We start from the raw sequence: 13,715 nt of genomic DNA, 5'->3' as shown, positions 1-13,715 counted from the left end.
GCCTGATGCGGGACTCGATCCCAGGACCCTGAGATCATGACCTGAGCCGAAGGCAGCGGCTTAACACACTGAGCCACCCAGGCGCCCTAGTGCCTCAACTCTTAAACAAAAGACAAGGATCACCAGATATCTGAGGAGAGAAAAGACCAAAATAAGCACGTGAAAAAAAGGGGAATTAGTAGAACAAGAACAATACTACTAAGAAAAGAAAACCTAAAGAAATCATATTTAACATCTACACTGAGCTAAGATCTTATACTCATCTTACAAATGCACATTATTAAAAAGAAAAAATCAAGATGTAAGAAAGGAAAAAAAAAGGATGACATAAAAGTTCAATGAAAAAATTCAGAGATTAAGTTAAAGAAATCTTCCACAAAGTAGAACAAAAAGAGGACAGTACAAAAGAAAAGGATAAGAATATTAGAAAATCAGTGTATGATGTTCACATGTAAATTAATACGTATTCTAGATAAAAAGAACAGGGGGAAAAAGCAGCAAGAAATTTTTCAAAGAAAATAATATAAAAACATATTTAATAATCATGTAATTCTTGGATAATAGGGACCTAACCAACACACAGCATGTGAACTGTGTAACATGGTATAACATGGTATACATATAACACAGATTACATTATGGTAATTCACCAAAAAATTTCAGGATACACTTATGAGTAAGAGACATTAAAAACCTGGAAAGAAGAAACTGGCAAAAACATACAAAAGATCAAGGAAAAGGGCATTAAACTTCTCCATTGCAGCACTAGGCAGCAGATGGTAATGAAGCAAAACCACCAACACTCTTCCCAACCTAGAATTCTATACCCAGCAGAATTATGACTCAACTACAAAACCAGAACACAGGAATTTGCATACCTGAGAACTAGGAGGAACAGAAAACTGCTAGATTTTTAAGTCTTACAGAACTATTTGACTAAGAGTTTTGCTTTGTTTTGAACTGTACAATTTATATACAGTTTCAGCTATACCTCATTTCAGTTTGCAGACATGAGAGTCCATTTTCTAGGGTTTGTAATCATGAATGGGCTATACCTTCAGTTACCACATACTCCCCTAATAAAATATGAGATCACAATGTAAAAAATTCCACAATTAAAACAGTAAGCTTTATTCTTAAAAAGTACTTTATAGTCACAAAATATCCTGGGAAGTAAGACAGATTATTATTATCCTTTGCTTAAAGATGAGAAAACTGATATTGTAAGGGAAATGACTTCCCAAAGGTGTCAACACAAACATAAAGTCATACGAGAACTATCTAAATCTAGCGCCATGTTCAGGATTTTAACCTGACATGAATTCAAGAAGTCTGTGCACAATCTTTATGGCTTTACATTTCAACATCTCTTTCTCTCTTACGCACAGGAAAACTGTTTCCTTTCAAGGTATCTAAAGCATTGTTATCCATTTTCTCCACTCCAATATAAACCAGCTACTTATTTCACCTTGAGCACCTCAGTACTGGAGCCCCTTCTCCTTCTCCAAGACACCCTTAAAGAACTGTAGTACAGGTCCTAAAATAAACACTTAATTATACACTACAGTGTGACAAGGGCAAATCCTAACTACTCATTAGGAAGAAGTTTCTTGTTTTTTTTTTTTTTTTCCTTAACCCAGGGAAAAGTAAAACAGATAATTAGACATATGTGACTTCATCTTCTCATATGCTACATACAGAAAGAAGGCACCTAATGTATCTCAGGTGTTCATAATGATCCATCTGACTCACTACCATAAAAAAAAAATTTATAAAAAACAATTCTGGTTTATAATTGGCTATTAGCAGATTTTTATAACATAGAGGAGTAAAGATTCAAGAACAACTATCCCTTCCATTCTGCCCCCAAAACGTATTAATCAAAAAATCTGCTTTAAAATTTAGAACACATTAAACACAAACACTCCCCTTCCCTTCCCACCACTTTCCTCAAGCAGAGAGACAGGAGGACTGACAGACAGGTATGCACTCACATTCACACATCATCTGTGTCCTTGGATTCATATACCCTCTTTTACACTGTAAACCTGAATGGCACAGGGTGAAGAGGTCACAGTCTTCCCTGAAAAAATCCAACTTTTCACTCTAGGTAACTTGTTTCAAATCACCCAAATAACAGTGTGGTAACAATCTGCTACTTACTCCACAGTATCGGTCACCATTAAATATCTGAGGTGGCAGAGGGTTGCCCTGAGCAGGCTTCTTTTCTGGGGGGATGTTTTTGTACATCCATTGTCTTTGTTCTTCTGACATTGTGATATCCACCTCCTCAAACTCTATCTTGTTGGCTTCCAGAAATCTAACCACATCCTGCTGCTTCTTCTTTATCTAAAGAGGGAAGACAAACAAATAAGGAGACAGGCTCATCTGAAACAATGTGTAAAGATTTCCAAGTTGAAGTAGATTTGATTTCTTATTGTCAGAGATCACTGATGCAAAAAAAAAAAAAAAAAAAAAAAGAGAGGCAATATCCATAGGCACTAAGCACCATCCTCTCACTGGATATCCAGAAGTCTAGGCAAATCCTGACATGATGATTTCTTCACCTAGACTCCCCAGAACTCTGGGGCACAACCTGGAAGGATCAGATTATGTATGAGGTGAGGGACTCAGTTCTCAGTAGGCCATAACCATTCTCCCTCCCACTTACAGAAGTTGACATTTACAATCATGAAAGCTCCCTCTGCCAGAACCATTTGAAAACCATGTATAGCCCATCTGAGATGTCAACATTTCACCGATTCCCAGGAGCAGCAACATTTTTATTCCCCTCAGCAGTCTCTTTCAGATATTCCACAGCTGTAGCCACTGTCATAAAAGCATCTTTTCATCAGTTCACAAGAGAAAAATGTTCTCTGCTTCTAAGGTGAAAGTAAACAAGCATCATCTTACTTTGAACTTAACCCTTTTTGTTCCTCTCATCTTCAGTCACCAGGAGTCAGGTATGCTCTTGAAGAGCAGCAAACACATCTGTAGGTTTTCAAAATCTTATCAATCTTCTTATTTAAGGGCACATATTAAATAATTCAGACATAGTGACAGCAGTCAGTATCTTAAACACAGCATGTAGAACATGATTCAAGGGGCTTGCTTTTTCTAAAGTGAATCTGGGAAATGGACATGGAGAAAAAACTGAAATGGTGAAGTAATTTTATAATGGCCATAGAAAAAAATCTTTTTGAGAGATCAAGTCACCAGAAAGACCTCTCATCCAAAAAACAGAATGTCTGAAGAACAAACATTCATATACAGATTGCCCCTACCAATTTCCTCCACCTTCCCCCCAAAAGCCTCAATGACATGTGCTGCTAAGATGGAAATCCGCTGTATGCCATGAGCACACAGTTTTTGATCATTGAGTTGAAGCCTATGAATGACTAACAAGATTGCACAGTTAGTATGGACAGAAATACAAAGCTAGCCAAATAGGAATCTTTACAATCGGTGATATCAGAAAACAAGGGAACTACTGTATGGTAGTTTGATGTATTATCTTAGTTTCTTGAATTAAGCTCTTTCTAATTTCTGAAAAAGTTAGCTTTTTTTCCCTCACTGGTACACAACTTCAGAAATGTAGTTATATTATTCTGAAACTTTGGCTTGCAAAAGAAAGTATTTTTCATCCTGCTTAATTTCCCTATATAGCCCTAAAGGCTTAAGATAAACAAGGCTGATGCTGAGGTCAAAGTGGTCACTTATTTTTTTTTTTTTAAGATTTTTATTTATTTATTTGACAGCGATCACAAGTAGGCAGAGAGGCAGGCAGAGAGAGAGAGAAGCAGGCCCCCCACTGAGCATAGAGCCCGATGTGGAGCTCAATCCCAGGACTCTAGAATCATGACCTGAGCCGAAGGCAGAGGATTTAACCCACTGAGCCACCTAGGCGCCCCGTGGTCACCTATTTTGATCAAGGTCTTAGTATGTGTTCTTGTTAAGACAATTATGTCATTCTCCTGTTTATTTAGTGGGTCCCCATTGCCCTTGGAAGAACACACGCATTTCTTAAGCATAGCACAATGTCCTTCATGATCCAGTTCCTTTGACAATGAAAGCAATGTATTTGCATTTTTATAAGTCTAGAAACTGTAAAACAACCTAACAAGAAGTTACTTGCAATCCTCTCAAAATCTAATTGGAGGAAGGGGTTTGGATTTAACGTCCATATGTAGAGCTTTACATATGCAACACATTTCAAATGTTCATGAGAGTGATCAAAAACGTAACTGACACACAGTCACACTTGAGTTTTCCATATAATGTCTATACACATAATATCCATCCCACCTCTACATCTTCCCCAAAATGTGAGTGCCTAAAAACTCATATACTCTCAATACTAGGATATATCAAAGATACATACATAGCTTCTTTAATCCCCAGTTCCCTAGCTCCCCCCACCACATACACACATTTATTAGTGGACTATAAAATCCCCTATACCGCAACTGGCCATTCCTTTCACAGGATCACCCTCAATAAAAACAGCTGCATCTTGCCCCTTTAACTCAAAAATACACCCTGTGTACTGTCCTGTCATTAAAAATTTTTCAAAAGCATGAAATATGTGCTTAGCAATCCATCATGTACATGTTTTTTGTTAACTTATATTCAATTATTGGTATTTAGAATACTTGTAACTTCCACCACTGGAAGTACCATGTCGTGAACATGTTTATTTAGAAATCTTTGACTGTAACTCTCAACACTATTTTAGTGACAAAGCCCGATGAATGAAACTCAAATCAAAGGGTAGAGACATTTTTTAGGCTCCTGAGGAACACATGCTAAATAAACTGCTTTTCAAGAAGTCCGTGTCAATATACGTTCCCATTAGTAATGTATAAAAGGGTTCACGGCTCAACACCCCTCCGTCCTTACAGCCGATATTTGAAAGATGTATCACACAATATTAAAGTTCAAATGATGTGAGTGATGGATGTGTTAACTATGGTAATCATTTCACAATATATACATATATCAAATCATTGTGTTGTATACCTAACACTTATGCAATATTATATGTCAGCCATATTGCAATAAAACTGAGGGAAAGGAACAAACTGGCTGCTGTTTAAAAAAGAAATTCAAACACATCACTACACACTAACAATGCTCATGAAGCAAAGGATAGTTACTAACAAAGGTGATAACTGACAGTAGTACAGGGAGTAAAATGTAAATAATTATATCTCTGGTTTAAAAGAGGAAAGCAGAGAAGGCAGGAGTAGGTTTGTGTTTCAAAGAGATCACTTAATACTGCACAACTGAAAAATAAAAAAGGAGAAGCTCTGTAGGTACCATTAACACTGCCATGAAAGATCTCCAGAGTACATTAGTAAGTGTGGGGGGGAGGGCGGCTAGAAAAAACAAGGAAGAGAACTGTGCATAGGCTAGGAACACTTTTTAAAAATAGAAAAAATAAAGGAACACATTTCTATTTGCTTTTATTTATGTTAAAAATGAACTCTTGAGTTTATCTTTGTGTATGGTGAGGCAGGAATCCATCAGAATCCTAGAGGAGAACATAGGCAGTAACCTCTTCGATATCAGCCACAGCAACTTCTTTCAAGATCTGTCTCCAAAGGCAAAGGAAACAAAAGTGAAAATGGACTTCATCAAGATCAAAAGCTTCTGCACAGCAAAGGAAACAGTCAACAAAACAAAGAGGCAACCCACTGAATGGGAGAAGATATTCACAAATGACAGTACAGACAAAAGGCTGATATCCAGATCTATAAAGAACTCCTCAAACTCAACACACACAAAACAGATAATCATGTCAAAAAAATGGGTGGGTGACATGAACAGACACTTCTCCAACAAAGACATACAAAATGGCTATCAGACACATGAAAAAATGTTCATCATCACTAGCCATCAGGGAGATTCAAATCAAAACCACATCGAGATACCACCATATACCAGTTAGAATGGCCAAAATTAACAAGACAGTAAACAACATGGGATGGAGAGGATGTGGAGAAAGGGGAACCCTCTTACACTGTTGGTGGGAATGCAAGTTGGTACAGCCACTTTGGAAAACAGTGTGGAGATTCCTTAAGAAATTAAAAATAGAGCTTCCTTATGACCCTGCAATTGCACTACTGGGTATTTACCCCAAAGATACAGATGTAGTCAAAAGAAGGGCCATCTGTACCTCAATGTTCATAGCAGCAATGGCCACGGTTGCCAAACTGTGGAAAGAACCAAGGTGCCTTTCAATGGACAAATGGATAAGGAAGATGTGATCCTTATACACTACTGAGTATTTATGCCTCCATCAGAAAGGATGAATACCCAACTTTTGTATCAACATGGATGGGACTGGAAGAGATTATGCTGAGTGAAATAAGTCAAGCAGAGAGAATCAATTATCATATGGTTTCACTTATTTGTGGAGCATAAGAAATAATACGGAGGACATGGGGAGAGGGAAAGTTGGGGGAAATTAGAGGGGGAGACGAACATGAGAGACTATGAACTCTGAAAAACAATCCCAGGGTTTTGAAAGGGCGGGGGGGTGGAAGGTTGGGTGAGCCTGGTAGTGGGTATTATGGAGGACACGTATTGCATGGAGCACCCACAGGATGTGGTGCATAAACAATTAATTCTTGTACACTGAAAAGAAATTTAAAAAAAATAAAAAATAAATTAAAAAATGAATTCTTGAGAGAATATAAAAAACTAACAGAAATTGATGTCTAGAGGCTAGGGGAGTGGGAACTGGGTGACAGAACAAAGTAGGAGTGAGAACTTGAAATGTTTTTGAACAGTGTGAATATGTCAATATCCAAAAGATAAAATAGAAGAAAGTTATGTTGAGAAAGAGAGCTTCATATAGAAGGGAACAGTAGTATATAGCCATATAGATGTGGTGGTGTTTTTGTGTGGGGTTAGGGGTTTTTTTTTTGAGTTTTTCTTTTTTAAAGATTTTATTTATTTATTTGAGAGAGAGAGAATGAGAGAGCATGAGACGGGAGAAGGTCAGAGGGAGAAACAGACTCCCCAGCAGAGCTGGGAGCCAATGCAGCACTATATCCAGGGCCTCCAGGATCATGACCTGAGCCGAAGGCAGTGGCTTAACCAACTGAGCCATCCAGGCGTCCCAAGATGCAGTGTTTTATATAAATCAGGTTTTCCAACCGGACATGAAGCCCCAGGAGTCAGAGCATATTGTTCTCACTGGCCTCCATGTTTACTCAAACTTTTAAGAAATTTTTCTTGGGTGCGCCTGGGTGACTCAGTCGTTAAGTGTCTGCCTTCGGTTGGGGTCATGATCCCAGGGTCCTGCTTCACCCACTTCCACTCCCCCTACTTATGTTCCCTCTCTTACTGTGTCTGTCTCTGTCAAATAAATAAATAAAATCTTCAAAAAATAATAAAATAAAAATAAATTTTTCTTAAGAAAGAGCTAAGGCCACAGAAAACTAATACTACAGCAAACCATTCAAATAAACAAAGGGCAGAAATTTAACCCAGAGCAGGAAGTTTTGGAGTGGATATCTGTGGCATTAGCATCAGGAAGGAAGATGAGTCACAAGCTGCCACTACTGGCTATTTTTAAGACCTGCTGAGGTGAATGGGGCCTGGAACTGCAGAAGCCCAGGCTTATGTGGCAAGGAAAGGGGACCGGCCAGCTTGGGCAGCGGGGACTTGGGAGAAGAGACGGCTTGTTGGGTAGGGCCCCAGGTAATAGAAAGGATTCCCACGTGGCAACAGGAAGCTGCCCACGGCGCTGCACGTGCTGGCATAAGCCCAGAATTCAAATAACACCAACATATACCCCCTTGGTACCTCCTTGACCCAAGGAGCTTTATCCTCCCGTTTCAACTATCCTGAAACAAAATGTACAAAATGTAAATGATATTGATGTAACAATCAATATCAAAAGACACATGAAGTGATTGTGGAAGAGAAGTAAACTGTGGGGCAACAGTGGGACTACCGTCGCTGTCACGTGTGACAATTCAGCTGTGATCAAGGACCTATGTAACTCGGGGTTTTGTTGTTGTTGTTGTTTTGTTTTTTAACACACTAAGAAGCCTCGGCAGATAATGCTAGTTTTTACCCAGTAGCCCATCTCCCTTCCTCTCTTAGTACCAGAAGCCTGGTTTTCTTTGGAAAAGCAGTGCGCTCCACTACAAAGTCCTGTTTTACCCAGACTCCTCCGGAACCAGAGGGTCGTCATATGACACAGTTCTGGCCAGTGAGAGAGAAGGCGGACATTCTCCGAAGGGCTCCACTTTATGAATGAAAACACTTAGTCCATCATGTCCTTCTCCCTCCTCTCTTGAAGGAATACAGAAGTGGTGCCTGGAGGTGCAGAAACCATTCTGCAACTGTGGAAACAAACACCAGATGCTAAGAATGGCCAAGCAGAAAGACAGGAGCTTGGGTCCTTGATGCTGTGCAGCCAGCTCTAAACCTTTCTGTATTAGACAAATTAACCCTAAATTGCTTAAGCCACTCTGCCCAGTTTTTCTATAGCTTTATCTGAAGGAAATTCTTAACTGCTTCTTAAAACGTCTTCAGAAATACGAGGGTGATGGATTGAAAATAAAAGCTATTACTGCATAGCAGAGCCTAGAAATAAAAGCCGTAAGACATAAATTTAAGTGAAATGAATATGTCACTGAATGAACAGATGAATTTTCATTATTATCACAAAATGACTGCCAAAAAAGAAAAAAAAGGTGAGGGACCCCCAAACAGAAAAAGAAAGAAAGGAAAGCATGAGAGTTGGATTTTATTATTCAAATATACACCATTACACATCATCCACAGCAATTAAAAGGCATGGATAATCCAAAATCTCTTAGGCTAGATTATGGAAGGCAAACTATGGCCCACAGGCTAAATTTAGCTCATAACAGTTTTTGGATAGCCCACGGTCAAAAATGGGATAATTTTTAATGGGGTCAAAAAAAATAGTACTCGATAACACATAAAAATCATATGAGATACAAATTTCAGTGTCCATAAATAAAGTTGTGTTGGAAGATGACTCCAACCACTCATTTCCACACTGTCTGTGGTAAAGCTGAGGGCTGCAACAGAGGCACAGGGCTCCCAAAACCTGAAGAAGTAGTCTGTCCTTTATAAAGTTTGCCAGCCCTGATAGACAAAAGATCCCACTTCTGGCTCAAAGTTTAATTTCTTAATGAGGCCTTCCCTGACAACCAGGTTTTACATTTTTCCAGCACCCCAACCCCCAACTCCCTACTTCCTTCAAGGCTCCATTTGTTACCACAGCACTTAGCATCTGACATACTGTACGTTTTCCATATTTATTTCCCTATCTCGCCTAATAGAATATAAATTCTACCAGGCCAGGGATTTTAGTCTCCTGTTTTGTTCACTGCTGTTTCCCCAGGGCCTCAAAGTGTGTCTGGCATGTGGCAAACACTCACTACATGGTTGTTAATGAATAGACAGGATTTTCACACATGGAAGGGCCAGGGTGACAGAAAGGCTTCATCCTGACTCTCAGCAGTGTTGGTTCTCCCGTCCTTTAGGATGCTCTACCACGGAGAGTCCTCCCTAACCACCTTTGCTCAAGTTCTATTGTCTAAATTTATTAAAATTTTATTTATTAGCCTCTGTACTTGACTTTAGGCTCACCTCTCTCCACAACATCAGTTCTGTCAGCACAGACACTGTGCTGACAAATAAAAGCAGGAGGCCCTCAGTAAATATTAACTGAACGGATGATTAAAGAATTATCACTCTGGCCCTGAACATCAAAGATTTCCAGGTGATGTTCTAGAGATCAAACGGAGTTGGTAATTTAATTTAGGAACAAATGTAACTGAAGTCTAGCCAAAAAAGGAATGTAGATCAAATGTCAATATTTCTCAATTAATGCCAAAGCTGTATGATTTTTAAAAGCAGTATGTCTGGGACACTACATGTAACTGTAAATTACCTAAATAATTCAGAACGATCTGTAGACCCTGAATGTGAAAAAGGCTTTGCTTTTAACATTGACAAGGATACTGAAGAAGAAAGTTGTAGGTGACTGTATATTTGAATAAATGCTATTGTCAGTTAATTTTAAAAACTGCAAGTGTATAATGTCGTATTTTGTTTGGCCCAAATGTTTTAAATGTTGATATATCTGCAAACTGATGGAAATTGAGAAAGAAGCAAATAAAGATAATCATCTTTCCCTGTCTCCGCTTCCAACAGCTACCATGGGGTTCTCTCACTCCCATCCACTTCCCCCAATATTTCCAAAGCTCTGAAGCAAGCTTTTTAAGAGGCCCTGTATCAATAAATGATCTGTATTCCTCTCAAAATTCGTATGTTGAAACCTAACCCCCAAGGTGGTGATCTTAGAAGTTGGGGGCCTATGGAAGGTGATCATTTTTTGAGGACAGAACCCTCATGAACAGGATTAGTGTCCTTAGGTAAGAGACCTAAGAGCATCCCTGCCCCCTTCCACCATGTGAGGACACAGCCAGGAGTCTGCTGTCTGCAAGCAGCAAAGGGCTTTTCCCAGAACCCAACCACGCTGGAACCGTGATCTTGAAACGTCCAGCCTTCAGAACTGTATGAAATAAATTTATACTGTTCCTAAGATACCCAGTCAATTTAGTTATCCCAGCCCAAACAAAGACAAAGAATGTTTACCCTTTCAACCCCATACCCTGGCAAGCAAGACCTACCCAAGCCCTGGTGACCCACCCCCACCGGCGCCGGTGCGATAAACTGTCTGGGGGGGTGCTGCTGAATGGGCTGACCTGGCATGAACACTCGACGACCCGTGAAAATCGCAGTGAAGATGTCTGTAGCTCTTTCACTGGGCAACCTCCTGGCTCCAGGAGTCCCTCGGGATTGGACGAGAGGACCAGCTAAATAAATTACACTGCACTTGAGTCAGATTAACCCCTACTCGGGAGGCACTTTTAAGTAAACTTGCACTCCTCCACTCTCTCTTCTCCTCGGATTAGTTCTTTCCCAGAAGGCTGATGGTTACGTTAGGTAATTAAGGAGCCCCTGCTAGAATCCTTCCATAGGCTTCTAGACATGTCTAGTCATGTGTCAACTCCGGGATATACACAGCTGATGCTGCACCTCTGGATCTTGGGAGCCACTAGCAAATAAAGAGAAATAATCAATTTGAAGAAGATAGTTGCTGTTGTTTTTTTAATAGAGATTTAATGTGCATAATTGTGGCAGAGCAAGTTTAAAGAGAAATGAAGTACAGATGGAAGACAACAAGGAAAACCGCAGGGAGAATAGGGAGTGTGTATTTCTGAGTTAGACTCTCCTGACTGTAATCCTGACCCTGTCACCTGGGTAGCCTTGGGGCAATTACAAAGCTTCTCTCTCAGCACTGGTTGCCACTTTGGTGTGAAATGGAACCCCCCCCCCTTTTTTTTCCATAGATTCACTGAGAGTATTAAATACAGAAAGAGCTGAGCAATTCCAGGGTCTTGCTCAACTGTCTCATTCCTTCAAACGCATGAGTTTTCCTTTCTTTGCTGTAGATGGGACCCTCTGCAAAAATATATACAAAGTGCCTTCTGGGTACTTTCAAAGACTTTAGGTATTTGACGTAACAGTTCTTTATTTCACTTACTTTCACATTTCAAATACAGTTTTCTTTTTTCTGACTTGAGGTAGATGTAGGACTGATTAAGACCTTTTATATACCTCCCATGGAAAAAGTGAAAGGCCAAGGAAAGAAAACAGAAAGTATGAATTTTCTAGTAACTTGACAAAACTTACCATGGAGGGGCTGGACTGAACTAAGGAGAAGGAGAGGGCCCTAAGACAACTCCTTTCCACCACAAAGGGAGGAAAGGACCCATGATCTTTCCCTTGTCAAAGGCCCTAGGAACTTCCCAGCAATTGAGCAAAGTATCTCGAAGAAACATAATTTCACGGCAAATTATTTTTTTCTGAAGATTTTGTTTATTTGACAGAGAGAGAACAAGCAAGCAAAAGCTTCTGGCCAAGGGAACTGGGGAAGCAGACTCCCCGCTGAGCAGAGAGCAACATGGGACTTGATCCCAGGACTGGGGAATCATGGCCAGAGCCGAAGTCAGATGCTTAACTGACGGAGCCACCCAGGCACCCCACATGGCAACTTCTTTAACTAATACCTCTCTGGTGGACTCACTAGGCACTATACTGTCAAAAAGAGGATGCAGATGGCAGGAAGTTGTGGCAGACACTAGACTAGTTGCCTCTCTTTCAGTCTGTGAAGACTGGAAAATCAAAGTTCCAGTTTGCCCAGGCACCCTGGCACCTGGATAGCCCTGTGACCCAGCTCTGGCCCCTGAGGTGTGAGCCCGTGTCTGCTGAGCTTCTGAAAGAGGCTTTGCTCTCCCGATCAAGCAGAGGGATTCAGATGCCAGGCCCTTCATCCCCGCCCTTCCTCCCCCCTCCTGCTTGGAACCTCAATGTGAGGGCGAGGGGTATGGAGGCAACTTTTCCACCCTAAGCCGGTAAACATCAGGAAAAGACCAAGAGAATCCTAGAAACACAGGTCCTGAACAAATCAGCCTGCAGACTTACAGAGAGACCAACACTTCGGTTCTTTTAAGCTCCCGTTAGCCAGGTTCTCCCTTAGCGCCAGGAGAACACACTCCTCACTCGGACACTCACCAATAAGCTTCATTGCTGGGGAGTAGGGCAGGCTGGAGACTAAACCCCAAGAAGCCATCGGCTGTCACCGTTCTCACACTGTTTAACTAAACATGAGGTCACACACAAGTTCAATGTGTCTGGTGTCTGTTGCACGTTATCTTACTAGAAAGCAAATACCAGGTTACCAAGTCAAAGATAAAAATGAGAGAGGCTGTCTAGCAAGAGATTGAAACTTGAGTTTTAAGGAAACAGTGTCAGATAGAGATGGATTATGAAATACATGACGATTTCTGAAATAGCCAGTATTATATGGTATAAATTAAAGCAATAAACTTTTAATAATGGAAAAAATTGTGCTTTTTCATCTGTGTTTTATTAGCACAGTCTCTGCTATTTAACAGGCACTCAATATGTTTATGTTAACTATATAAATGTTACTCAGTTTGAATAAATACTTTTAATGTTTTCTTTTGAATCAGTCCACATTTTTGGTCCTCTTTTCTTAAACAATTTGCATTGGTTTCTTTTTTCCATTTTTGTAAGTCATCTTCGCAATTTAGTAATTTTTTATTTTAAATAACTCCCATGATTTCAGCCTGAAACAAGTTTTTTTTTATACTATCTTCCAAGGATACAAGATTTAGAAACATATTTAATAGTTGTCATAACATACGCATTTAAGATAGGATATTTTGGTTGTATCAAAAATTATTTTGTTTTTATAATCTTCAGAGTTATCTGACTTTTTCATGATGACGAGTATTATCAGCAGTAAGCTACCTAACATACTAACATATATCAGACCCTTTCTCACACATAGACACACATCCTCTTCTTTCTTGACTCATCCATTCAAGGTAAATATACTTTATCAAGTAACTAGTTTACAGAATGGATTTGAGGAGATGTTTGATAGTATTATTTTTTTTTAAAGATTTTATTTATTTATTTGACAGAGAGAAATCACAAGTAGATGGAGAGGCAGGCAGAGAGAGAGAGAGAGAAAAGGAAGCAGGCTCCCTGCTGAGCAGAGAGCCCGATGCGGGACTTGATCCCAGGACCCTGAGATCATGACCTGAGCCGAAGGCAGTGGCTAC

General features: G+C 39.9%; 1 protein-coding gene across 2 annotated transcripts in view; it reads right to left on the bottom strand.

The window, feature by feature from the left end:
- Positions 1–13,715, bottom strand: part of SH3BGRL2 (SH3 domain binding glutamate rich protein like 2) — a 76,146-nt gene that overhangs the window by 34,836 nt on the left and 27,595 nt on the right. For both annotated transcript variants that reach the window (XM_059400974.1, XM_059400973.1), the window contains exon 2: positions 2,164–2,349. In XM_059400974.1, the coding sequence (XP_059256957.1) occupies positions 2,164–2,349 (186 nt within the window). The remainder of the gene's footprint in view (positions 1–2,163; positions 2,350–13,715) is intronic.

Source organism: Mustela nigripes, chromosome 5 (genome assembly GCF_022355385.1).
Source record: "Mustela nigripes isolate SB6536 chromosome 5, MUSNIG.SB6536, whole genome shotgun sequence".
NCBI lineage: Eukaryota > Metazoa > Chordata > Mammalia > Carnivora > Mustelidae > Mustela > Mustela nigripes.
The sequence above is the reverse complement of the archived record's forward strand: the minus strand, read 5'-3'. Positions and strand labels throughout refer to the sequence as shown.